Source organism: Pan troglodytes, chromosome 6 (assembly GCF_028858775.2).
Source record: "Pan troglodytes isolate AG18354 chromosome 6, NHGRI_mPanTro3-v2.0_pri, whole genome shotgun sequence".
Taxonomy (NCBI): Eukaryota; Metazoa; Chordata; class Mammalia; order Primates; family Hominidae; genus Pan; species Pan troglodytes.
The window spans coordinates 159,233,123-159,260,384 of record NC_072404.2 but is presented as its reverse complement, the minus strand read 5'-3'; the positions used below and the strand labels follow the sequence as shown (position 1 = coordinate 159,260,384).

General features: G+C 37.4%; 2 protein-coding genes and 1 pseudogene across 2 annotated transcripts; all 3 read right to left on the bottom strand.

Moving 5' to 3' along the window:
• Nucleotides 1–2,711: 2,711 nt before the first annotated feature.
• On the bottom strand, nt 2,712–4,021 carry LOC129144507 (monocarboxylate transporter 1-like; annotated as a pseudogene).
• A 3,311-nt stretch (nt 4,022–7,332) lies between these two features.
• LOC472570 (olfactory receptor-like protein OLF3) lies at nt 7,333–8,349 on the bottom strand. The gene has a single exon (XM_054655258.2). The coding sequence runs from the start codon at nt 8,263–8,265 to the stop codon at nt 7,333–7,335; it is 933 nt and encodes a 310-aa protein (XP_054511233.2). The 5' UTR covers nt 8,266–8,349.
• A 13,978-nt stretch (nt 8,350–22,327) lies between these two features.
• Nucleotides 22,328–25,192, bottom strand: LOC472569 (olfactory receptor-like protein OLF3). The gene has a single exon (XM_063815711.1). The coding sequence runs from the start codon at nt 24,809–24,811 to the stop codon at nt 23,876–23,878; it is 936 nt and encodes a 311-aa protein (XP_063671781.1). The 5' UTR covers nt 24,812–25,192; the 3' UTR covers nt 22,328–23,875.
• Between the last annotated feature and the right edge of the window lie 2,070 nt (nt 25,193–27,262).

The following is a 27,262-nucleotide window of genomic DNA, read 5'->3' as shown; positions in this document are numbered from 1 at the left end:
TCCTGGGTCTGGGCCATGTCTGTTGCTGCCTCTGGGATAAGTCAGCTGAATACAGGAAAGTTTGTTTCTTTTTCTTTTTAATTTTATTTTTTCTTTCTTTAATTTCCACTTCATGGGCAGTGATTGAAGGGGAGAACATGGGAATGAAAGGTGCAGTTAGTTCCTTCAGGGAATCTCTATGTAAAGGAGCATAGTGAAATGGGACCATGTCTGTAAGGTGATACATAATGTGATCTATTTTTTTAAATCTAAAAATGATTTATTCTCAAGTGGTAGGTGTGATGTGGTCTTAAGGAGGTTCATTTTTCCTTCAGATGGCAAAGGCATATGAAATTTGTGCTTATGGAAATGATGCAGGAGAAAATGAAAAATTTATGATTTAAATAATTCAGGTAAAAATACATTCAGGTTTTGTGGGATATGAAACAGATAATTTACGAGGTACCCTTTAGGGAAAAGAACATGAAATAAAAAACAAAGATTGTATGAAAATAAACATTTATTTAGAGTGTAAAATGATGGATAACTAAGTTTTATAAGGTAGAAAATATCTTAAACATCAAAAGTTTATAAAAATAAAAATATTTTTATCTATTAGATGTCTGACACAACTCTCTAAATCTCTGCTCCCTATGTTTTGGCTACATATTATTTGATCACATTTTCATGACAATAACTTTGTAATATCACTTTCGGGTTGATTTTGGAATCACAGGAGGTGAGTAATTTGCTCAGATGTGTAAGCCAAATGGAGATAAAAACCAAGACGAAGAAAGACCACCTGTAAAGTATGAACTTCCTGCTGAGTTCAAATAAACAGGGTTGTGATGCAGGAAGAAATTGTTTAGGATGGCCTCCTAGAGGGAAGTGCTTAATCAGACCTAATTAAAACTTACTTGTTGATGCTGGGCTCCATCCAAGTCCTCATCCCCTGTGGGTGGCAGCTTCATTTTTAAGTTATCACTTTGGCTTTTATTTCTTTCCTTTCAACAGAGAGAAATGTACAGCTTTTTTTTTTCCATAAAAGAAGTTTATTTGGAAAAGTCAGCCTCTTACACAAGGTTTTGTATCTAATATGTTCATTCTGTCAATTAAATGCATTGAATATAAGAAATATTTAGTTTTCGTTTTGGTCCACCCCCTCTTTTATCCTGATGTAGAATCTACTTCTACTTCTCTACTTTTCGGGTCAGTGAAATGGGTCACATAATTTTTAGCTTTGTGTGGAGAGTAAGTATGTGTCCAATAATTCTAAGTATACCATAATTTTCTTTAAGGCCTTCTCAGAAAAAAGAAAAAAAATAGTCATTAAAACTAGGCACACTTAGCAATTTCTCTCATAACCTTATCCTTATCTGCTTGCTCGGTGCCACATTTTTCTGGCCCTCTTTAATTTGCAAAGATTCAAACTAAAAGTGAAAGTAAGCAAAACAAAACAAAAAAAACCCCACCAAACACACAAAGAGTATATCTCACACACAGCACTAAGCTAGAATCAGATATAAATGAGATCTCTGTGAATCAAAGGAGAAAACTTTCACAAAAAAGATCCAATAGTCTCATGATTTAACCAAGGCTTTGGGAAAACCTAAACTGAATTCAACTGATGTTTGAAATATGTCTACATTTAATTGGATGTGCTGTATTTACTAAGAAGTCACAAATACATAGTTTTGAAATTTTTAATACTAACCTTTACAGTGAGAAAAATAATACCAAGTGATTTGAGCAGGGGCAATAATTTATAACCATTCAAAATCTGTCTTTAAACAGGGGAGCAAAGTAGTATTTTAATAAAAACAACCCTTAAGTATTTACTTGACTTCTAATAAGTATCCCAAGAAATGGTACCCAAGAAGTGTCGACAAGTACAATCTGGCTAGAACAGCCAAGATGCTTCCAAAGTTTTATGCTTCAAATTTCCTAAATATATAGATAGCAGAACCATATGCCAGAAAAACTACTGATGCTGGAAAAACATATTCATCAGCAATTTATAAAATCTCCAACTTTCAACCAACGTTTCTATTCATAAATCTTCCAGTGACCATATCTGACAATACATTACAAATGCCAAAGAAGCAAGATTACTTTTAAATTTTAAATTCGTCTCAAGTTAGTTATGGTTTTTCTTTGTAACACAACACTCAAAATACATGAATTCAGCAGAATTATTTTAAAAGTTAAGTTCTCTGAAGATTTCTAAAGACTAAAATGTAAGGCACATGTTAAAATCTTCATGTCACTGTTAAAAGCTAAGATTAAAACAAAACCTACTTCCTTCCCTCATCCTTTACCATCAACCACCCCCTCCCCAAAGCATATGGCATTTTAAATTTAAGCTATTGGTAAGGAGTGAAACAAAAATTCCATCAATGAACACCTGGTATGGTTTCCACACAAATGTCTGTTATCTGCATTGAGCACCACTGGTAGATCCCAGGCCAGTAGAATATTTTCAGATATCTTGGGTCATGAACTGCTCCATTTACCCTTTAGCTGAATGGGTACAGTCTGGACTCTCCTCTTCACTGGGGCCATCTTCTGTGCCTTTCTAGTTAGGGGAGTACTCTTCTTTAGTAACTTCTTTGGGCTTCTCAGTAACATCTGTGCTGTTCTTCTCTTTTTACTTTCCTTTTCCTGTTTCTCTTCTGCTTTCTATTCTTTTACCAAAAGTTGATAATTGATACCTATCACCTAGCAATGAAGAGCTAGACACCTGCAATAATTAAGATTATGCCATATGCCCATATGTCTATTTGTAATTTCAATAAATCATTGAGATTACCTAAAAATGGTGGCCCCAGGGGGACACAGCAGCATCCCACACAGCAGCATCCCACAATGGTAAACCAAACCCACAGTGCTGGAGGACCTCTGGGTCCAATGAGGTCCATCAGTATTTCAAACAATATGGAACTGAGCCACTAAGGTAAATCCAAAGAATCCCACAGAGACACAGAACTCAATATAGCTGGTGGATAAAGGTGCTAGCAAATGGCACATTCCGTTCACGATAATGGAAGCAGCAAAGAAATACTGAACTTGAGAACTTGAGGCCTTATCTGCTTTGTGTTGGCTGCAAGTCCCATAGAAGGCCTTACTGTGTGTCAACAAAAGCCAGAAGGGAAAGAAGGAAGGCAGACTTCTCCTGGAGTGATACTGACTCTTGCCATCATTACTGAGAAAGGCCAAAGGTGTAAAGAGTCCAGAAAAATGTGAGCACATTTCCAGAGAGGTACAGCAAAACAATCTCTCTGAGTAAACAGGGATGAGTACAAGAATGTATTAATTGTTTGGAAGATTAATCATTTCCCTTCTTTTGGGTGTCCTCCAATAAGATCTGTATTGTATCACCTGCACCTTTTTTGCATCTGATTTTTCAGCTTCCTGAAGGAATTCTTTAGACCTCTTTCCCTGCCTTTGTTGGCTTGGACCTTATTGGTCACATCGGGTCTCCAGCTACGCAGCAGTTTAGTAGGGAAGCCCCCAAGAATTAGGAAGCTTCCTCTCCATCCATAGATACCAAAGAAAGCCTTACTGAGGAGTCCAGCATAGAGAGGCTGCCTGCCATGGCCAGTCTGTTGGCCAATGGTCACTTCCTATAGAAATGCTTGCCAATCATGGTCAGAGCTAGGTTCAAGTTAAAGGAAAGCCCAAGACCTCCAATGATTCCTATACACAAGTAAAGTTCCTGTATAATGTTACAGAAAGAAGCCACAATCAAGCTACAGCCTGACAAGCAACACCAACAATCATGACTGAACAACTGCCAAATTATTCACCAGGATACTGCTGATGAGACCTCCACCATACATGACAGGCAGCATGATGGAGCATATCTGTGACACTTTGCTGGTGGTGGCATGGAGTATACCTTCCATCTCTTTGAAGAAGACAGTAATATATTTGAGAAATGCTAAGAGAAGTTGATGGAAATGAAAGCTTCCACTACGACTGCCCACCCCCAACATCTGTCTGAAGGGGTGTATCCAACTGAACTTCCAACTGCTGGTGGCATTTTAAGTGTAGAAAAATTCCAGCTTGCAGCACCGAGCATAGGAGTGAGGCAGTGGCAGGGGCTGGAGTTCTGCAGAGCCCAGAGTGACGCTCACATCCTTCTCTTGCTGCCTCATTGGCTGATTCAAGCACCCACGTGGCCAGTTAGTCAAGTCGCAGCTTGCCACTTTTTCTGGTTGAGCTGGAGTGGCTGCCTTGTCAATTTGCAGTCTTTTTAAAAACTCAATTATCTACTCAAAAGGCTTTAGTTTGCTACCTATCCTATCACAACTTAACTTTCATGCCTCCCAGCATTTTATTTTAAGCCATCCTAAGTTGTTCCTACCATTTTTTTTTTTTTTTTGGAGACGGATTATTGCTCTGTCTCCCAAGCTGGAGTGCAATGGCGTAATCTCGTCTTGCTGCAATCTCTGCCTCCAGGGTTCAAGTGATTCTCCTGCCTCAGCCTCCCAAGTAGCTGGAATTACAGGCACCTGCCACCGCACCCAGCTAATTTTTAGTGGAGACGGGGTTTCACCATGTTTGCCAGGCTCATCTCAAACTCCTGATCTCAGTTTATCCACCCACCTCGGCCTCCCAAAGTGCTGGGATTATAGGTGTGAGCCACCGCATCTGGCCTACATTTTTGTTAGAGTTTTTACAGTCATCATGAAGGGTATATGGGTAATAATTTTATTGAACTTTTGCATATGGAATTGTATATATCTATCGCCTTTAAAAATGAATGACGGCTTAACTAGGTATGCAATTTTTATTTAACAATATGTTCACTCAGGATTCTATAGAAAGATGTTATTGTCCCTGTCATCTAATATTTCGAAGACTGATTCTAGCTGTCATAGGCTGAATTCCAACCTGGCCCCCAAGAGTCTCACTTCTTGGTGTACATGTCCTGTACAATACTCTCCCCTTCAATATGAGCAGGACTTGTGACATATGATGGGATTTCACCCCTGTGATAATGTTACACTACATGGAAAAACAGAATTCGAAGATGTAATTAATCCGCTGAATTGGATTTACACAAAAGGGAGATTTTCCTGAGTGAGCCTGACCTAATCAGGTGAGAACTTCAAAAGTGTCCAGACTTTCTTAGCCATCAGAGAGATTTGACACAATAGAGATTCTCCTGTCATTCTTGACGAAGCAAGCTGCCATGTCGTGAGAGGAGTGGGCCATGGGTTAAGGACTTGAGGGTGGCCTCCAGGAGCTTAGAGGAGCCACCAGCCAGCAACAAACAAGATAATGGGTACCTCAGTCACACACATGCAAGAAAATGAATTCTTCCAATGACTGGTGAGTTTGAGAGAGGACTCTGAGTCCCAGATGAGATCACAACCCCAGCTGCTACCTTGATTTGAGCCTTGTGAGACCCCGAGTTCAGAACTCGGCTATGCTTCTCACCAGCAGGAATGTTAAGATAAAAAATTTGTGTTCTTTTAAACTTATGAATTTATTACAATTTGTTACACAGCACTAGAAAATTAATGCACTTGCTTAACATTTTTCTAAGTGACTTTTCTGTTTTGTTTGTTTTCTGAATCTTTATTATCCTTTCATTATACTTGAAATTCAGTCATTTTTACCAATATATCCATAAATACTTTTCTTTAATTTTCAGGTACATGGCAAGGCTCTTTCATCTAAATAACAAATTCTTCCTTTCTTTAAATGACATTTTTATAAATTATAGTTAAAAGTAAAAAATATTTTTATTCAGTCTTTTCATCAGAAATACTAATTATCCATATGTTGTTTCTTTTTTGTCTGTATCAGTTATCTTCTTTTGGATTCCAAACAACAGATTAACTTTTCTATATTATTAATTTTTGCTGTTTACTGCTTTAATGTCCTTTTAAAATCTGAAACAGTTTGTGTGTGTGTGTGTGTGTGTGTGTCCCTACTTTACCTGTAATCCTTAGCTCCTTTTGTATCTCATTCTGCTGTCCTATCACCTCGTCTTTCATTGACCTGATGTGTTTAATTTTCTTGCAAATACTATGGTCACAAATTATTAGATCTATCAACATTTATTCTCCTCTTCCTTCTTAATATCAGAAGCTCTGATTGTGTTTTAGGCACATGATTACTAACAGTAACACTTATCACCTTTGAGTATGTATGTGGCCAAGTAACTAAGTTTAACTTTGCCAGCAGAATTTGTGCAACAATTTTTTGTGTGTGAGTTTTTTAAAAGGTCTCTAAAGGAAGTGGGTGTGCTCCTTCCTCTCTTCTTTATTTTTATGTATTTATTTATTTTTAGAGACAGGGTCTCACTCTGTCACCCAGGCTGGAGTACAGTGGCATGATCTCAGCTGACTGCAACCTCTGCCTCCCGGGTTCAAGCAATTCTCCCACCTCAACCTCCCAAGTAGCTGGGACTACAGGCATGCACCACCATGCCCGGCTAATTTTTGTATTTTAGTAGAGACAGGGTTTCACCATGTTGGCCAGGTTGGTCTCAAACTCCTCACCTCAAGTGATTTCCCCCACCTTGGCCTTCCAAAATGCTGGGATTACAGGCATGAGCCACCCCACCTGGCCTCTTCTTTATTTTTGATGGACAGCATGTGAATGTGTTGGCTGAAATTCAAGCCATTTCTTGAACTATGAGGTAGAAGTTATATGCCTAGAATACTGCATTAGAAACAGAAGAAGCCTCAATTCCTATAACTTTAAGTTAGGCAGGCTTACCTTGCCTAAATCTAAATTAATGTCTATTTTATTTAAACCATGATTTCTCAATATTTTCTGCCTCTCACAATCTGACTGTACTGAAATAAATGCATTAATAAGTGTTTATTAATAAGTGTGGCATATCCTTATGTTTGTTTCATGAGGAAATTATTTCCATTAAAAGTGGCTTCCATTCAGGAAGCTAGGTACAATTTTCTTATCTAACAAAAAAGAAAACTAAGGCATATATTATTGAAATAACTTGCCAGAGAGCACAGGTAGTGAGAGACAGAACAAGGATCAGGAGTCAGGTCTGCTTGATGAAGCTGGGGACCATTCCTTTATGCCCTGACAAACTGATAAAACCAAAAGTGGGCAGGTGAAGCCCCCAAGTCACTGGATATCTGAGAGAAGATGTCTACAAAGAAGCCATATTATTGATCCCTAACATGTATATCTTCAGATATTGGCCTATATAAAACAAATTAAGCATTTGGAGGAACACTTGGTTCAAATGCAAGGATTTGACCGTAATAGTCTTCTTTTAGTGTAAGTGTGGGAGTCCTGTCTACAATTATCTTATCTCCTTTTTGGTTTTGATGATAGATAACAAGAGGTTCTTAGAGTCTTGACCCTTTATCTGCATCTTTCTAAAACTTTCCGGACAGCAGCCATAACTTCCTTATTCCTCAAGCTGTAGATCAAGGGGTTCAACATGGGTGACACCACTCCATAGAAGAGAGCAATCATCTTCTCTTCCTCTGCTGAGGAGGCCGACTGTGGCCCCAGGTAGGTGAAGATGGTAGCCCCAAAGCACATGCAAACCACAGTGAGGTGAGAGGCACAGGTCCCAAAGGCTTTGCGGCGTTCCTGGGTAGAACGAATGCGCAAAATGGTGGCAACTATGCAAGCATAGGAGAATAGAACCAGGGAACAGGGAAGCAAGATCACCAGAAACCCTGAGATGGCCACCATGACCTTGTTGAAGGGGACGTCCACACAGGCTAGCTGTAGCACTGCTAAGGTCTCACAGACAAAGTGATTGATAACACTGTGACACAGGGGAAGCTGGAAGGTGATAATTGTTTCCATCAGTGAATTTGAGAAGCCAGCCACCAGGCGGCCAGCCGCCAGCCCCAGGCACAGCCCTCCATGCATGATGACCGTGTAGTGCAGTGGGTGGCACGCGGCCACGTAGCGATCATAGGCCATGGCCCCCAGCAGGAAGAACTCAGACCCACACAATGCCAGAGAAACATAGAGCTGGAGCACACAACTGTAGAATGGGATGGACTTTCGGGCTGAGAGCAAGTGGGACAGCATTTGTGGGACAATACTCTTTGTATAACAAAAGTCCACAAATGACAGAACACTAAGGGAGAAGTACATGGGGGTATGAAGCCCGTTGTCCAGTCTGATCAAAAGAAGAATGAGGGTGTTTCCTACAATAGTCACCAAATACATGGCCAGGATCAGGGCGAAGAGGGATACCTGAATGCCCCAATCACTGGAAATCCCCAGCAGAATGAACTCACTCACCCATGTCTGGTTTTTATTTTCCTGACCCATGAGCTTCCAAGGACCACACTAAAGATGTAGAAATAACCAGTCATGGAAATGAAGGATTAGAAGATGATTCGTAGGGCATATGGAGAACCCACCCATCTGAACATAAAGTCCACCTAGAATGTCTCAGCCAAATCACCATCCAAACTCTGCTTGAACAATGCATCCAGGCATGAGGACCACAGTGGGACCAAGCTGTGCAGGGAAATCAAGGAAAAAAGAAGTTACATTCTTAAAATTCAGTTTATTGGAATATAATTTCTTTTCCCAAACATCTGCTCTTAAATAGGGGAAGGAAATTAATGCAGTATTTAGACTTAAAGTCTTATTCAGTTTAGTAGTTTTTACAGAAGAAATGAGAAAGTTTTTTTATCCATATGAAATATATGTCTGAGTTCTGACTGCTGTTCACCACCATCTAACTTCTTTTTGTTTATTGGGTTTTTCCTCTGGACATCTCAGACACAACTCTACTCACCTCTCCTCAGTGGAATGCATCCATGAGATCTTGAACATTTTGAGTAGTCTTCATAGACATTTTATAACTGAACAATTTTGAGTTTGTTTTCTGTAATTTGCCCTTTTGCCTTTAGAGTGTCAAGTGGAAATGCTTCCCCCCTGCCAACTCATGCAAGGGGCCCAGTAAGCCAAGACCAACGCAACGTGGCCAACTTCCAGGGATCAGGTGTTGCACGAAGATAAGATATACAAAATTGCTAAAATTAATCTCTTATCCCCCACAAGGTGAACTTAATGAAGTGGTTAGTGACGTCAGATTATTACTCAATATTGATGTTTTCTCAGGGATAGGATAGTTTATTCATTTCTTGTAGAAAATGGATCAGTTCTCACCAGTGAAGATAGAAAGATAGAAGATAAGGCTTTAATTCTAGAACATAGTGACATGGGTAGTAGTGGTTTTTTTTTGTTTTTTTTTTTTTAAAAACTACTTTTTTGAGCTTCTGCACAGCAAAGGAAACAATCAATGAAATGAAAAGGCAACCTACAGAATGGGATAAAGTATTTTCAGACCATGTATCTGGTAAGGGATTAATATCCAAAATATACAGGAAATTCCCACAGCTCAGCCCAAAAAAGGTTAAAAATGGGCAAAGGAACTAAATAGATATTTTTCCAAGGAAGACATACAAATGGCCAACAGGTATATGAAAAAGTGTTCAGCATCACTAATTACCAGAGAAATGCTAAGAAAAATCACAAGAAGATATCACCTCACATTAGTAGTAGTTCTTTGAACACCAAATAAAAACTTTTAAAATATTTGCTTAGTTACTGAAGGAAGTGATTCGTAACCAAAGAATTTAGACAGGGTATGAGGTCTTGGAGAGAATCTTGCAAAAGTACATAAAGGATTTACACCAAAATTTGGTTGGCATTCCAATGGCTCTACCCTAGTCATGATGTAACCATAAGGGACAGCATACTACAGTTGAATTTATTGAAAGGTTCTAGTCTCAGCCTAAAAACTATTGAAATGACTGTCAGAGATCACATGACTTATAACTCAGGGGATAGGGGTACTTTAAAGTTCATTATTATACAGACAGCAATATTCAGATGGTTGCTCATAAAATATTCAGGATTTAGTATTGTTTTTTTAATAGGGTCCGAGACACCAAGGAATTTATTAAAAACATAGAGCTTTCAGAAACTGGGTGTCAAATAAAAATTCGTGAAAATGATCACATAACATGAGGCACCACATTCAATACCTTGCACTGAGAGTTTTCAGTCATCCATCCCAAAATCATCAGACAATTAATGCTCAGCTATAAGACTGGGGAAAAAAATGCACAATGCTTAAAGGTGTAAGGTTGTTCATGGTGTGAAAAGATAAAAGGATTCAAAATCTTTATCACAAATAGGTAATTTATAATTAAGAGCAATATTTTGCTCGAATGTTCAGAGTTAACAGATTTTAATCCCCATAACTAAAAATAATAACATTGTTAATTATTTTGTTTCCTTTCTTGTAATTTTCTGTTGTGCTATATCTATTTGTACATCAATTTCTTTTTGTTCTGCCCCATTTTATACTAGCATAAAAAGTATTTGTTCTAGAGACATATGAGTCAGGAAATTTCCTAGTCATGAAAGGCCTGATACAAATATGCACTGGTGATGTTTACAATGTCCATCTATCCTGGTGTAAATGTACTTGTGGTACCCGAATGCTTTTTAGAGATTTACCAACAGCTGAAGAGACTATATTACATAATACCACTGAGTGTAAGACCCATCCGTTCTTCCTCTTCCTACTACTTTGTTCCCAACCTAGGGCTTCCTACACTGTAGTTCTCAGAATACAGTTCAGATTGAAGGGGGTTGCTAGGTTCATTTTGACAGGCAACGGAGTTTTCTAAAAAATTCATTATAAGTATCTTCTCTGGGGGTGTTATTTTAAATCTGAAGATTTGAACTATATTTCCTCCATATGGGAGCGTTTGCTTTTTTCCTTCATTTTCTCCTTCCCACCTAACATCATGATGGCTGCAGATATCTCTAAATCTTCAGGTTTAGAAGGGAATTATAACTCTCTATCATCTATCTATCTATCTATCTACACACACACTTATATATATTACACACACATACACACTCTCTCTTCAAGAATTGCTTATTGCTGACAGTATGAATACTGAAGGAAGTACTAGTTGTTTATGTTTACTATTTTGTTATAGGATTTAAACAAATGAACTAAACAACTATGTATATCACAACTAAAACTTAAAACATACCAAAATGGGATGAAGAATTTCTCGGAAATGTTTCTATGGTGACCTGCTCTTTAAAGGAATACCAGTGATTTGTCCTACATCGTATGCAAGTCTTACTTCAAATACCCTTTCTTTAGTGCTGCCTACCAAGAGCTCAAACGCAACTGTGATGCAGCAAGTTTTCCAGATACTATCATTGAGGACGACGTGCACACAGGTGGCATCCATGTGGAAATTATGGTTAAGGTTGAATTCATTTATACTTGACACTTCTATAACAAAGGCTTAAAGAAAAAAAGTGAACAAACATTGAACAAACGAAATGTGGTATTTTTCTACCTTTCTCCAAAAACCTATGCAAAAGGAGAGTATTTATACTTCAAGCCATGTTGTTTTTGCTCGGAAACAATGTAGTCGATTTGGGTTTTTTCCCCACAAAAAATATATTTGATATTTTTTAAGGTGACAGGCATTAAAGTCAAAGCAAAACCAGTTTCTTCGTAAAATCGTTTCAAATAACTTACCCGACTCAATTGCCCAGTAAATCATTGAATGATTGGATTTGGTTTCAGAAAATTTTCTTCAATTTGTCTACTATTTTTGTGGAAAGTGGTGGGAAGAAAACAAGCAAGCTCCTGAAGCACTCTTGGCTAGGCAAAGTCCAAAGTTCATGGGGTGGAAAGAATATTAGGAGAATAATTAAGTTGTGAGTGCATTGATCTCTATATGACATTGGGATAACCTTATACTTACTGTTTTCTGAGAACATACTCTGTGCCAGTCATTACGCTAAATATACATCTATTCACATAATATAATACAGTGTAATCACAACATCATTTCAAACTTTTGCTTGTTGTCTATATTTTACAGGTGAGAAAAGGAGGCGATATGCCTAGAAAGTGGGAGTCAGTAGGAAACCAAGGATTATCTGTGAATCTGGTGTGCATCCATTGTGCCACTCCTATCTATAGCATGGCCTTGTGTCATGCACAATGATAGTCACTGTTTAGAGCAGGGTGTCCAATCTTTTTGCTTCCCTGGGCCTCAGAGGAAGAAGAATTGTCTTGGGCCACACATAAAATACACTAACAATGATGATAGCTGATGAGCTAAAAAGAAAATTGCAAAGATGATCTCATAATATTTTACGAAAGTTTATGAATTTGTGTTGGGCCACATTCAAAGCCATCCATGCAGCCCATGGACCATGGGTTGGATAAGCCTGGTTTAAAGGCCGAGGAGTAAATGAATGTAAAAATCAGATGAATCAAGAGGACTAACTGAGTTTCTACTTTTGATCTCATTCAGTTCAGAGACTGACTATTCCAAGAGTCACAGTGCACCAGAGTACGCTTATCCCCACTTGCCCATGAAGGTGACATTTGGCTTTCAAGCCTCATGGGCAACAGGTCAAAGAGGAGAAACACCAGCATCTTCCTCATTTAGAGATTCTTTTTGTTGTATATGATTAACTAGCCTCTTTCACACATTTGAAAATGTAATCATGCTTTATGTCTGATACAGTAATGAGCACAACAGCTTACAGTGGGTACATGTTGGAGAGACTGTTTTTCCCCTCTAATAAAAATTAAAGAGCTCTGATTATGGAAAATAATGGGAATACGATGGAGCTGTTTGTCAAATAATACAAAATTTCAATTAGGCAGGAGGAATTCATTCAAGAGCTCTATTATACGTCATGGTGACTATAATTAATAACAATACATGATATAATTGAAAATTGCTAACAGAGTAGATTTTAAGTATTCTCACCCCAAAAGAATAATAAGCACATGAGGCAATTCATATGTTAATTAGCTTGGCTTATCCATTCCACAATGTATACAGGTATCAAAACATGTACACCATAAATACATCATGTTGTACACATAAATGTATACAATTTTAACTTGTTAATTACAAATGAGCTAATATCAGAAGTAGATAAAAGTGAGTACTTATATTTAAAAATTAGCCTTCAGAAGAAAATTTGAACTTCAGCGTAGTTTTGTGTAGGTAAAACAAGAAAAAGTTGAAGACTGATACGAGATCCTGTACTGAAGAGATGAGTCTTACCCAGTTGGAAAGATTTGTTCCTTCTTAGCTGTTTCCCGTCGGGAACTTAGAATCTATTCTTTGTAGTGGTGAGAGCCTATAGATCATGCCAACATATCTCCCACTATTTGTGTAGTTACAGTCACACTAGAATAAAAAGGGGGCTGTGTTTCCAGGTTACTTGCTAATCATGCCAAAGGCAGAGGTATAATGCTGAGTGGCCACGTGGTTACCTCAAAATCCCTGTAGAGGGAGGAAAGAACCAGGGGTTCTTTGCATAATCACAAGAATGCTCTCCATGTCACCCCCTTTGGATTCCACATACAGACACACTCACATGCTCAAGCTTTCCACACACTACTTTTCATGCCTCCTTGCCTGTACACATACAAACATGGAACCTCAATACTGTGAATGCACTAAATGTCTCTGAATTGTACACTTTAATGTTGTTAATTTTATGTTGTGTAAATTTCATCTCAATTTAAAAAAATCTTCATGTACTGTGATATATATATATATATATATTAAAAGCCTTTCTCAAAAAAATTATCCCAAATTTAAATAAATAAATAGATGGATAAATACCTGAGAGAGAAAATTATACAAAATGAGAAAATGGGGAAAGGGAAGTGGATACTGAAATGTAAATAAGAATCAACAAATGAAGAAACTTATTGTAAGCTATCTATGGGAGAAAGTGAAAAGTCTAACTCTTCTCTAAGAAAGAATTAATGGTCATAAAGGAAAAAGGACCTGGTGCTCACTCCTTAGGAAGCTTAGCCCCATCCTAAAGGTTGAGAACCCTTAAATCACTTGAAAAGTTCTGGCTTCCTAATTTGAATACCCAGAACACATTTTCTTAGGACAGATTTCCACTGGTTGACAACTTTATCAAGCCACCATACCCTCAGGCCTGAAGACTATGGGAGAAGGCCAGGGATTACAGAAACCTGGTTTCATCATTCGTGTTGATAATTAAATGTTGAAGAATCAAGGAAAATTCCTGACTCACCTGTGGAGAGTGAAGAACGCCATCCTGTACCTTGGAAGGATGGCAGGGCTGGGAAAGTCGTGGAATTTGAAGAAAGTGCAGTTGGAACAGATAACTTTCTCTAACTTTAGGGATGAAATCTCAGGCGGCCAATTATATTTTGTTTATTGGATTTCTTTTATTTTCCCTCCCCCTCTGTATGGTCATGTATGCACCTAATATCCTAACCTACATTCAACTTTGCAAATAAAAGTTTTATCTCCTTGTCCCTGGAGCATGGGAAGGGGCTCACCAAACTTTAATTTCCCAACAGGGTTACATTTGAGTCTTCAGTGATGCCACCTTTGGATGGAGAGAACTTTGATCCCACTTTATGGGCTTGTAAATGTGATTAAATCTCTACTTACTCATTCCAATTTGCCCATTTCAACTTCTGTTTGAGCAATAGCTCCTGGTCCAGGCAACTTAGGAGACCATTGGAATGTTCTGTGTGCATAATCTGGTCTGAGCATGGGCAGTGAGACTTTTTTATACCAGTCCCCAGTGAGATGTTGCTTTATAGTGGGCTGCTTGCTCTCCGGGTTTGGAATTCTACCACAACCTTCGGTAACCTTCTTAGAACTTTTGTCTTGTCTTTAGTTGGAGGAAGACAGACCTTATCCTGGTTTTTAACTTAGAAATTTTACTTCCCAGAAGCATTAATAATAGATCTTTAGTGAGGATACTAAGCATTGTGCAGCAAAACCTGTAGAATTGCAATGCATTTCTCTATCTCCCCTTACCCAAGGGTGAGAGTGGAGATTTCCGTGTGTGCATTGTTAATATGAAAGCCGCAAGCTGTTCTTACTGTCTGCTCAGCTACCTGGCATAGCCCTGGGAAAGACAGCTTATAATTTCTTCTCCCTGGCTTGTTCTGAAGCTGACACAATGGTATCTTTTTCTGGCCAGTGGTCTGAGAACCACTTTCTAAGCACAATGAACAATCTGCCTAAAGAGAGCTCCCCACCCCTGTGAGTGCTGGAGTTGGAGAGAGAAATTCATTAGAGCCCGAGGTAGCTCTGGACCTTAAAAAGAAAAGAGATAAGGAGTGCAGGGCCAGGGAAAAGAAGAAATTTGCTTTCTAGCTCCTGAAATGTTGCTGATATCTCTCATTAATTTTTTTTTCTTATTTAGTGTCTTCTTTACTTTGTGGATTTCTTATCTAATTTCTTATTCTTTTTACCATTATTTATACAGTTCTAGGAGGAAACAAATAGAAACTCATTTGCAAAATACACTTCCTCACCTTCAGGTCTTACGAATTAATTTTTTCCTATGGTGTATAAGCAAAGAAATGACATTTCTTTGGCCTTTTAGTATAGACACTTGTGACAACATCATTTTTTGTAGTATATATTTTCCTAAATTTATTTGAAATTATGAATATATGATATATTAGATTCCCACATGTGAAAGTTTCTTTTTGGACTGCATCTTGATTCACTAACGCATTTGTCTTTCTCTACACCAATACCATAGTTTTAATTGTAGTTACTTCATGATATGCTTTGATAGGGCATAACAGAGGTACTTTCTCACTTTATTTCACTTCTTTCTCAAAAATCTTTTAATTACTCTTGCTTGATGGCTTTTCTTTCATGTGAGGTTTTAAATCAATCTGTCAAGTACCATTTTTAACAGTGCCTTCTAGATTTGGATTGCTATTTCCTTGAATTTACATACTCTTTGAGAAAATTTGACTTTTGTGATATTAATTGCTTTTTTGCCAGAAGTAGCTGTCACTTCATTTATTTTAGGACTTTTAAAAATATCTTTTAAAAAATCATTAGAGCTTTCTCACTAAATGTCCTACATGTGTATCATTAGATTTATTTCATATTTATTCTTTCATGGTTTATGTTGTTATTGTACACAGGAGAGTTTCTATTATTTTTATAGTTGTGGCTTGAGTATAGAAATGCTAACCTCCTTGCTGAGCTCTCATGATTTCTATTAATTTGGTAATTGAATATCTTGGATCTTTTAAAGATATACAAATCATATCAACTGTCTTCTGTCCATCAATATCCAATTTCCACTTTTTTCTTCCAAGTTTTAATGCAATACATGGCATTTCACAACCTTCTTTATAGCCTAGGTGAGACTACTTGACTGTTTGGACAGCTAACATGCAGAAGATCCTTGAGAAGGAAAATAAATATTTATTGTTGTAAGTTCTGTGCTTTACGGGTTGGTCTTTACTTGGGATTATCTCTGCCCTATCTGATTCATATGTCTGCTAATCTCGTTCTATGAGATTATGTATAGTATTATGTATAGTATTTATTCTATAAAGCAATAAGAACGTGGCTAGGCAAGGGGATTATAAGCCCACTAGGGCTTATACACAATATAAATATAATAAATATTATATAATATAAATATAATAAATATTATATAATGATATAATATAATATTATAAAATATTAGCTAAAGCAATCCAATAATTTTTTAAAAATAATGTATCATAATAAAATATGGGTTTTCCCAAGGGATGCAGGGATAGCTCACCATAAAATAATTGACTAATGTGATGAACTACTTAATAGACTGAAACTGGAAAATGTATATGATTATTTCAATAAATGGATTAAAAACCATTTGATGAAGTATTTATCCATCTATTTAAAAAATCATTTAAAAATAGAACTAGAAGGGAACTTCCTTAACTTGGTAAAGGTTAAATATTCCAAATCCACAGCAGTGTACTGGATGGAGACTCTCTGGATGCATTTCTTTAAATCAGAAATAAGAAAAGATACCTATTCTCACTGCTTACAATTAGACAGGATACTAGAGGTCCTGGCCTATGCTATAGGAAAAGAAAATAATTAAGATTTACAAAGACTATAAGCAAAACCATCATTATTTACAGATGATAAGATTATATATCTAGGAAAATTTTTGTAACAATCTATTAGCCTTAATAAGAGAACTAGACACAAGACCACCTCACAGATATCAATGACTACAACTGTAATTTCAGCACTTTGGGAGGCCAAGGCAGGAGGATTGCTTGAGACTAAGAGTTCAAGACCAACCTGGACAACCTAGCAAGACCCTATTTCTACAAAAAATAAAAAATTTAGCAATGATTGGTGATGCACACGTGTAGTCCCAGCTACTTGGAAGGCTGAGCAAGGAGTATGGTTTGAGCCCAGGAGTTTGAGGCTATAGTGAGCTATGATTTCACCACTGCACTCTAGCCTGGGAGAGAAGGTCAGACTTCGTCTCTTTAAAAAAAGAAAGAAAGAAATCAATGGAATTTCTGTACACCAACAATAACCAACTAGAAAAATAAAATAAAATGTCACTTATAACAGCAACACAAATTATAAAGTTGGAATTGTATAAAGTAGGAATTGTTTAACAGAGAATATACATGATTTCTATGGCACTCTTTGCCAGAACTTTCAGTCCTCCCAATATTTATTTATTTATTTATTTATTTCCTTCTTTCTTTCTCTCTTTCTCCCTCCCTCCCTCCCTCCCTCTCTCCCTCCCTCCCTCCCTCCCTCTCTCTGTCTCTCTCTCTCTTTCTTTCTTTCTTTTTCTTTCTTTCTTTCGGAATCTCACTCCAGTTGTGCAGGCTGGAGTGCAGTGGCATGATCTTGGCTCACTGCAACCTCTACCTCCCAGGTTCAAGCTATTCTCCTCCCTGAGCCTCCTGAGTAGCTGGGATTACAGGAGTGCACCACCACGCCTGCCTAATTTTTGTAGTTTTATTGGAGATGGGGTTTCATCATGTTGGTCAGGCTGGTCTTGAACCCCTGACCTCAGGGGATCCACCCGCCTCGGCCTCCCAAAGTGCTGGGATTACAGGCGTGAGCCACCACTCCCGGCCAGTATTTTTAATCTACCTTCCTTATTATTTTTCTTCCTAGCAATTAACACCATCCAACATAACATGTATCTTATTTCTTATTTTTGTTGTCTGTTTCCCTTAAGTTGAATGTAAACTCCATGAGGACAGATATTTTCGTTTGCCTAGAAAAGTGTCCAGCATGTAAAAAATATTTAACAAATATTTGTTGAACAAATATTGAGAAAGTATTAAAACTATAAATAGGACATTAAAGAGTCTCTGAATAACTGTAATGACATTTCATGCTTTGTCTTGGACAATTTAACATTAAAAGATTAGTTCTCCAAAAGTAATCTATAAACAATTAAAATTTCAGGTGAAATTTTTGGGAAACTTCAGACTAAAATTAGTCAAAATTTTATATGAAATAAATCTCTCTATAAATAGCAGAATTAACTTTGAAAAAAAGACCAAATAAAATGGATATGCTCATGTTATTTGATATCTTACATACCCTGTAGGAAGACTTATTAAATTTAAAAAATAGAATGCTAGAATTGCATGGTGTAAGAACAGATGAAATAACAAACAGGAATGAATAGAGAGTTCAAAGACAGACCCAGACATAGGTAAACTTAATACACACTAAAATTACTACAAATGAATGAGTAAAGAATTGATTGTCTAATAAATGGAACACTGGAAAACATAACACTGGATCTATATTTAACAAATATTTAAAAGTGAATGTCGGATATACTAAAGAAATATTGTAATAGGTAAAACTAAAAACCTAATTAAATAAAAAATATAGTATTTTGTGACCTACATGCAGGATTTTATTTTTTTAGAAAAACAAACTTCCAAAGCACAAATCACAGAATAAAAAAGTGATGCATTTGATTGCCTCAAAATGAAGACCTTCTGTTCAACAAAGGACTCTATGGATAAAGTGAACAGAGGGATGGCAGATTAGAAGTATGTATTTGCAGTAGGTATGACAGAACAGGGCTAACATCTATAATATATCCATCAATAAAGAAATGGCAAAAAACCCAAAGGAAAAATGGGCAAAGAAAATGAACATGCAGTGTACAACAATAAAAACCCAAATAGCTAACAGTTTGCTTCACTCGCTCAGAAAATATTTATTTTGTGCCTTCTATGAGACAGGCACTATTTTAGATATTTGGCATATACTAGTTTAAAAAACAAAGAGCCCTGCCTTCAAGGGGCTTATATATGGGGCAGTGAAGGGAAACCTATATTTAAAAATGCATAAATTGCAAAGAACGCTAGAAAAGATAAGTTCTTTGGAAAATAAATCAAGGGGAAAAGGAGTGGGAGTATGGGTCAGGAAGGAAGTTTGTTGTAACAAATAGGTCAGTCATGTAAATCTCCTTGAAGAGATGATGGTTGAATGAAAAATTGACAGAGGTGAGGAAGTGGCTATCTAAGGAAAGAGCATCCCAGGAAAAGAGTCTAGATAGAAAACAGGCCCATCTCCACAGAAAGACTTTGGATTTTATTTTTAGTAAATGCAGGGTGTGAGCAGGGTAATGACATGGCCTGAGTTTTTTATATATATATATATATACATATATATATATGTATATATATATATACACATATATATGTATATATATATACACATATATATATGTGTGTGTATGTATGTATATACATATACATATATATACATATATATACATATATATGTATATATATGTATATATATGTATATGTATATACATACATACACACACACATATATACATACTCATATACATATATACACATATATACGTATATATATGTGTATATATATACATGTATATATATACACATATATATGTGTGTATATACACACACACATATATATGTATATATATACACACACACATATATATATATATATATGTTTTTTTTTTTTTTGAGATGGAGCATCACTCTGTTGCCCAGGCTGGAGTGCAGTGCCGGGATCTTTGCTCACTGCAAGCTCTGCCTCCCAGGTTCACGCCATTCTCCTGCCTCAGCCTCCCAAGTAGCTGGGACTACAGGCACCGCCACCACGCCCAGCTAATTTTTTGTATTTTTTAGTGGAGACGGGGTTTCACCATGTTAGCCAGAATGGTCTCGATCTCCTGACCTCGTGATCCACCCGCCTCGGCCTCCCAAAGCTGAGTTATATTTTAAAGGGTTCCCTCTGACTGCTGGGACTCAAGAGTGAAGCAGAGAAGTTTGTTCTACTGCAGTAACCCAAGTGGGAGATGGTGGTGTTTCACACCAGGGAGTGACTGCAGAGGTGAGAAGTGATCATATTCCGCACATATTTTGAAGGTAGGGGCAACAGGATATTTTTGCAGATTTGAGTCAGGTATGAGAAAAAGGAGTGGTGAATGGACTCATCACTGCAATGACGAAGTTACCATGAACTGAGACAAGGAAGGCATGAACAGAATGATACAGAGTGAGAATGGGTGCGAATTAGGAACTCAGCATGAGAAAAACATGAGAAAAAAACTCCGTGTCTGATTACTTTTCAGAGTAATGGAACATAAAACAATTTTATCTTTTAGCTAAAAAAAAAAATCAAAACATGCCAAGTGTTGTTGAAGTTGTACATAAGGAAAGATTGTGCACTGAAGTAGGAGTATAGAGTTATAAAGCCATTCTGGGGATCACTATGACCTAGCAAGTCGGTTCCTCTGTAAATACACCAAAGAAATTTTCACACAGGTCTTTAAGTGAGCCTGTGTCATGATATGAATCCCAAGGTGCTGGGGAATTGGATATTTAGCTACCGGGAATGAAAGCTAGAATATTGTGAACACCATGGATTCATAATTGCTCACTGTGAACAATTAGAAATTGTAGACTAGCAATATGTATGAATCTTTATAGTGTTGAGGCTGGGCGCAGTGGCTCACACCTGTAATCCCAGCACTTTGGGAGGCTGAGGCGGGAGGATTGTCTGAGCTCAGGAGTTCACAACCAGCCTGGGCAACACGGTGAAACCCCGTCTCTAGTAAAATACAAAAAATTAGCCGGGCATGGCAGCATGCGCCTGTAGTCCCAGCTACTCAGGAGGTTGAGGGGGAGAATTGCTTGAACCCGGGAGGCAGAGGTTGCAGTGAGCTGAGATCATGCCACTGCACTCCAGCCTGGGCAATAGAGTGAGACTCCATCTCAAACAAACAAACAACAACAACAAAAACCCAAAAAATATAGTGTTGAATGGAGAAAATGAATACATAGAATCAAACAGATAACAACATAATGCATTTTTTAAAAAATGCATAAATGCACTCTCAAACATATTTTGTTGCATTAAACAAATTAGAATAGTTGGCCAAAAGACCAGGAAGAAATGGACATTACGAATAAGATAAAAGAGAATTAATGCAATATGCAGCATAACAATGTTTTGCTCAATGACTGACCTCATATACTATGGTGGTCCCATAAAATTATAATGGAGCTGAAAAGTTCTTATTGCCTAGTGACTTCACAGCTATTGGAACATTGTAGCAACACATTGTCTTTTCTATGTTTAGATATATTTGGAAACACAAATATTTACCACTGTGTTAAAATTGCCTACGGTATTCAGTACACTATCATGCTGTACAGGTTTGTAAACTAGGAGAACAGGCTATACCATCTAGCCTAGGTGTGCAGTAGACTACACCATCTAGGTTTGTGTACCTACACTCTATGGTGTTTGCATAATGACAAAATCGCCTAATGACACATTTCTCATAGCATGTCTCTGTTGTTAAGCAATATATGACTGTAATAAATTTTCAAAAATTAGTAAGAGGGCCCTCGTGTTATTCCATATACTGAGGAGTATTATTAACCAATTATCTCTGCACTTGAGATTTTAAAAAGCCTTATTTTCTAATATCCTAAATTCTAACATATATGATCTTTATATACTTCATAAAAGGCAACTCTTAAAATAGCAAAGAACATGTCCATCAATAAATTATACAATGAGCATGAATTTAACAGCATTGTTAGGCACTGTGACGACAAGGAGCATCCTCCTTGCTCTCAAGAAGCTTACAGTCTAACTTCCCAAGACAGCACTGCCCTTTTTGACTGCTGTGAAAGCAGGTTTTCTTCTTTTGAAAAGTAGGGGATCAAAACAGCTTTATTTTTGAAAATTTACACAATTTTTAGCAGAGTTATTGATGAGAGTAATCTATAGAATTCAAAATTTCCATTGAAAAGCAATATGTGTAAATAAATTAGGTTAAGTCCAAGATTTCACACACAAATATCTTGTAGGTCTAGAATCATTTTCTCCATCAATACATATGACTTGTAGAAAAATACATTCTCTTTTTATAGAGATTTATCTGTTTTCTCCCAACCCTTGATGGATGAACACATGCAGTGAAAGAAGGGAGACAGGATGCAGGTGCAAATGGGGAGGGAACAGCAGCTGGACCATAACAGGCTCCGCACAGGAAGACTTTGGATTTTGTTCGAAGAAGGAGATGTAGCCTAATTTATTTTCTAAGATAAAGATGTCCTCGCCAGGTCAAAGGGCCCAGGTTACCCGACAAATAAATTGCAGGAAAAAGAAAGAGTTGGAGGGGAACAACAGGTTGAAGAGACTTTGAAGACACACCAAGTGGAAATGTGCAGAACTAAACTAGAATGACCAGGGATGTTTGTTCGGGCATTAAAGCCATAAAGAAATGCAAGAAAGTGATTACTACAAAGATCAGGATAGTAGTTACTATTGGGATTGGGTGATTAGGATGGGGCACATGGAGAGGCTTCTGCAGTAGCTGGTAGTTCTGTTTTTGACCTGAGCAGTGCTTACAAGGAGCTTGGCTAATAGTAATTCGCTAAGTTACACAAGTGTTTAGTGTGGCTTTCTGCTTCTGTATTTTATTTTACATAAAAAACAAATAGTAATTTAAAAAATAAAGCTATTGTGTAAAGAATAAAATGTAGAAAGTAGAGATGGAAACAGAGAAAGCAGATCGGTCATATATTTTGTTGATAAAGTTAACAGAATCCATTGACAATTGGATATAAAGGGAAGGAATCCAGAATTATTCTGAGCATGTTCCTTTTACTAATATAGTGACGGTATACTGGGGCAAGAGACAAGCGGTTTGCCCTAGAGGATGCAAGCACAATAATACCAGTTTAGCTATGTTAAGAATGTGATTCATTTTCCATAGCTGTTATTAAGCAAGTGATTGGACACATGTGTTTGGAGCCCATCAGAAACATTTTCTCTATCCTGGAACTAAGAAAATTAAGAACTTCAGCATAGATGTATGGATAGATAGATGATAGATGCCACGAGTCTGGGTAAGATCACTTAGAACATACAGAGAACAGCAAGCCACTATATCCACAGTAATTTTTTTAAGTCCATTTTGAATAACTATATGGGAGAGAGAAGATTACATAATACTTAGCCCTGTAATTACACCCTAAAATCTTTTTTAAGTAGTTGAATATCTACTCTATGCCAACCACTCTGCCAGGTGTTTTAAAAAGATTATCTATAATCTTCAAAATAATCACACGTTAGATATTATGATTTCTTTTAATAGCTGAGGGAACTAGAGGTCAGAGATTGTTGAAAGCCACATTGTTGGTGAGAGGTAGGGTGAAGATACAAAGTGTGGCTGGTCTCACTCAGAAACTCTTCACCCTGCCCGCATTACATTTCCTGAAATAAAGGAAGTGTGTGAAGTCTAGGAGGATAGATTCCCAAGCAGACCCCAGTTTAACAATTGGAATTTTTTGTTTTTGTTTTCTTGCCACATATTTAACAGGGCTGTGATTCTTAGTCAGAACTATAGTGCCAGAGCCAGTCTACAAAAACATGCTCACCATGGTCTACCTTATCAGAAAATCTTAGGAGAAAGGGCATAGCAATCATTTCTTCTTTGTAATGTCTTTCTTTGGACTGTTGGAGGGGAGGAGAAATTCATTGAATCTTTATCCTTTTCCACTAAGTTTTTCCAACACTCTTTGTAAGGCACTCCGCACATCATTGTTCCTCAGGCTGTAGATTAAGGGATTAAGGATTGGAGTCACAATGGCATAAAAAAGGGCAACCATCTTCTCCTGTTCCAGGGAGGAGCCACCCGCAGGTCTCATGTAGGTGAATATTGTAGCCCCAAAGCACATGCCAACCACAGTGAGGTGAGATGTGCAGGTCCCAAAGGCTTTGCGGCGTCCCTGGGCAGAAGGAATATGAAGAATGGCAGCAACTATGTGAGCATAGGAGAATAGGACCAGTGAACAGGGAAGCAGGATCACCAGAAACCCTGAGATGGCCACCATGGCCTTGTTGAAGGAGACGTCCACACAGGCTAGTCGTAGCACTGCTAAGGTCTCACAGGCAAAGTGATTAATAACATTGTGACACAGGGGAAGCTGGAAGGTGATAATTGTTTGCATCAGGGAATTCATGAAACCAGCCACCAGGCAGCCGGCCACCAGCCCCAGGCACAGCCCTCCATGCATGATGACCGTGTAGTGCAGTGGGTGGCACACGGCCACGTAGCGGTCATAGGCCATGGCCCCCAGCAGGAAGAACTCCATGCTGCCCATTGCCAGGGAGACACACAGCTGGAGCATACAACCGTGGAATGGGATGGACTTCTGGGCTGACAGAAAGTGAACAAGCATCTGTGGGACAGTGCTATTGGTATAACAGATGTCCACAAATGACAGGATACCAAGGAAGAAGTACATGGGTGTATTGAGCCTGCTGTCCAGCCTGATAAGGAGGAGGATGAGCAAGTTCCCCAGCACAGTTACCAGATACATGGCCAGGAACAGGACAAAGAGGAAGACCTGAGTCTCCCAGGCACTGGACAATCCAAGCAGAATGAATTCACACATCCATGTCTGGTTTTCTCTACCCATGAGCCTCTGAGGACCAAACCCAAGTCATAAATCAGTACGTCCCAGAACTTCAGGGTGGCGGAGGCTTTATGAGGTCATTTACACCAGGTAGCCCATCTAATATTAAGTGATGTGGTTTTCCAGATAATATACATCTCCTTGAAGGTTTTGGCCACAATAGAAACTATAGATGTTCACATTCTTTGAGGACAAAAACCTCTTCTTCCTTAAGTGGGGAAGATTTTATTAAAATGCATAGACACTTGAGTTAAAAAGATTAACTGTGAAATTTGAATCTCTTCTTTAACATCCAATTTCTAATTATAAAGTTTGCTTACTTCTTTGTTGGATACCCATTTTTCCCTTCTTACTATCTCAGAATCCATAATAAAGTAATTTAACAGTTATGAACACATTTTAAATTTTTTAATCTCTGAATTCTCTGACTACAAAACTATGGTGCTGCATTGTTATCCATTTATAATTAGAAATTTGGGGCTTCATCTTAGAAAGCAAACATAAAATAGATTTTTCAGTGACAAAAACTGTCAAAAATTATATTTCAAGGTTAGTAAAGAAACAAATGAAGACCTGGCTGCTCAGTTTTGAGAAATTTTCACATGCTTGTCTTATCTGGATGATAAGGTAAGAGGAAAGAATGCCCAATGTCATTTTCATCCTCCCGCAGAAAAGTAGCAGAGCATGTGTTAACAGCAGGCTATGACTGTCCAGAAACTATATGTCAGTGATGCATCTACTATCTTCCCTAATAAATGATAAGAACTTACATATTTGCTAGAAGTATTAGCCTATTAACTAAGAGATAATGGTCATCTAGTTGCATATTCCCACCGGTTCTATTTGTATTGTGTCCTGAATAGTGACAGTTATGGTTTGGAGACCACAGTGTGATGGAAAATAATTAACTGGAATTAACTTATTGAAATGACTATTGATTATCTCTCGCTCTCTCTCTTAATTCCCTTTATTCTTGTCCTCATCTCAAATACTTTGCTGTTCCACTCCCTTGGAAAACTTTGTCTTCTCTTATCTTTGTAATGTTCTCCTTCTACTGTGGCTCACAGAACCAAAAGGCAACACTCTAGCCTGCTCAATACCATCTCCAAACTTTCTAATACTGATGATAAACAGTATTTTGGAAAGTTCAAGGGCTCTAGTATTCAAAAATGCTCTTTGAAACTCTTAGTAATCTTGTGTTTGCACGTTATTCAAATCACAAATGATTTGGAAACATTTTATGGTCTTACCAAAGCCTACTCTCAATTTCCCACATATTCTATTTTTTAATTACTCTGACTTGTGACAAAAGAAAATGAAACTTAAACCCAGATGTTCCAACCAAATATGACCTATTTTCCATCTGTGGTCAGGTAGTGCCATTAACTGCAGATAAATAGGGTGTCCAGAGCACTTGGATAAGCTAGTGGACAAGAAGTCAATGGGCATTTGGATATGATAATCCTTTATTCACCTTTGAATAAATTAAGCTTAATAAATCATTCCTATCCCAAGAGATAATTTATATAAGTTACAATGAGAGGAGGCAATAAAAGTACTAAATGTTTTTTAATTCTTTAAAATTTACTCCAGAGCTTCAAAAGATGAATAAATCACTTTGTAATATTTCTATCAAAGAAAGAGGAAACCTACCGTTTTTTTAATCCCTAATGAGTAAAATAGTCAAATTATGAAAGCATAACTGGCAGGCACTGCAGGTACAAAAGAGAGAGACACATCATCTCAAAGAGGAAAATCAATGCCTGGGACCTGTCAATGTTACTTGGCCATAAACAGACAATATTTTATAAACTAGTTCTGAAAATTCAGTGGAGTAGTCGTCAGTTCTACTATGATCTATGAAACAATTCATATAAAGGAATTTCATCAGCAAAGGGTTGGAACTAACAGAGAAGGGCATATCTGATGATGCCTTAATGGATCTCAGGTACCAAATAAGGAAACCTGGTTGAAAAAACCAACTGACATTAATCTCTTGGAGTTTTAAACCTTTTACTTCTTAAAAAAAATAAAAATTAGTTAAAGGTTTCACAGAATGTAGTAATCCCTGATTTTTCACCAGTAATCCCCTTAAAGGCCCAAGAAGGTATTGATTAAAAATAAAATAAAAATACCTGTAGTTAGCATGTCATATTTCTGCATCATCCTCATGTTTTTTTTTTTTAACTGCCTCTTTCTGGGAGTGAATGAACTGCTTTGCCAATGAATTTGCGTTTACCAGTTCATCTCTCATTAACTCATTTCTTGATCTGCCTAAAGGGAGCATAAGTTCAAATCTTTCCTAATTCATTGGAGGGAGGCAATGTACATATCCTTAATAGAATAAGAATATAATGCTAATGGTAAAAATAATGATTTCTTAAGAAAAAAAGCAAAAAATAAAATAATAAAGCTTAAAACATTTTTGAAAATTTGTTATGTTAGTAAAAGTTA

Coding starts and splice junctions, on each gene's coding strand:
- LOC472569 (XM_063815711.1), bottom strand. CDS start 24,811: ATGGGTAGAGAAAACCAGACATGGATGTGTGAATTCATTCTGCTTGGA.
- LOC472570 (XM_054655258.2), bottom strand. CDS start 8,265: ATGGGTCAGGAAAATAAAAACCAGACATGGGTGAGTGAGTTCATTCTG.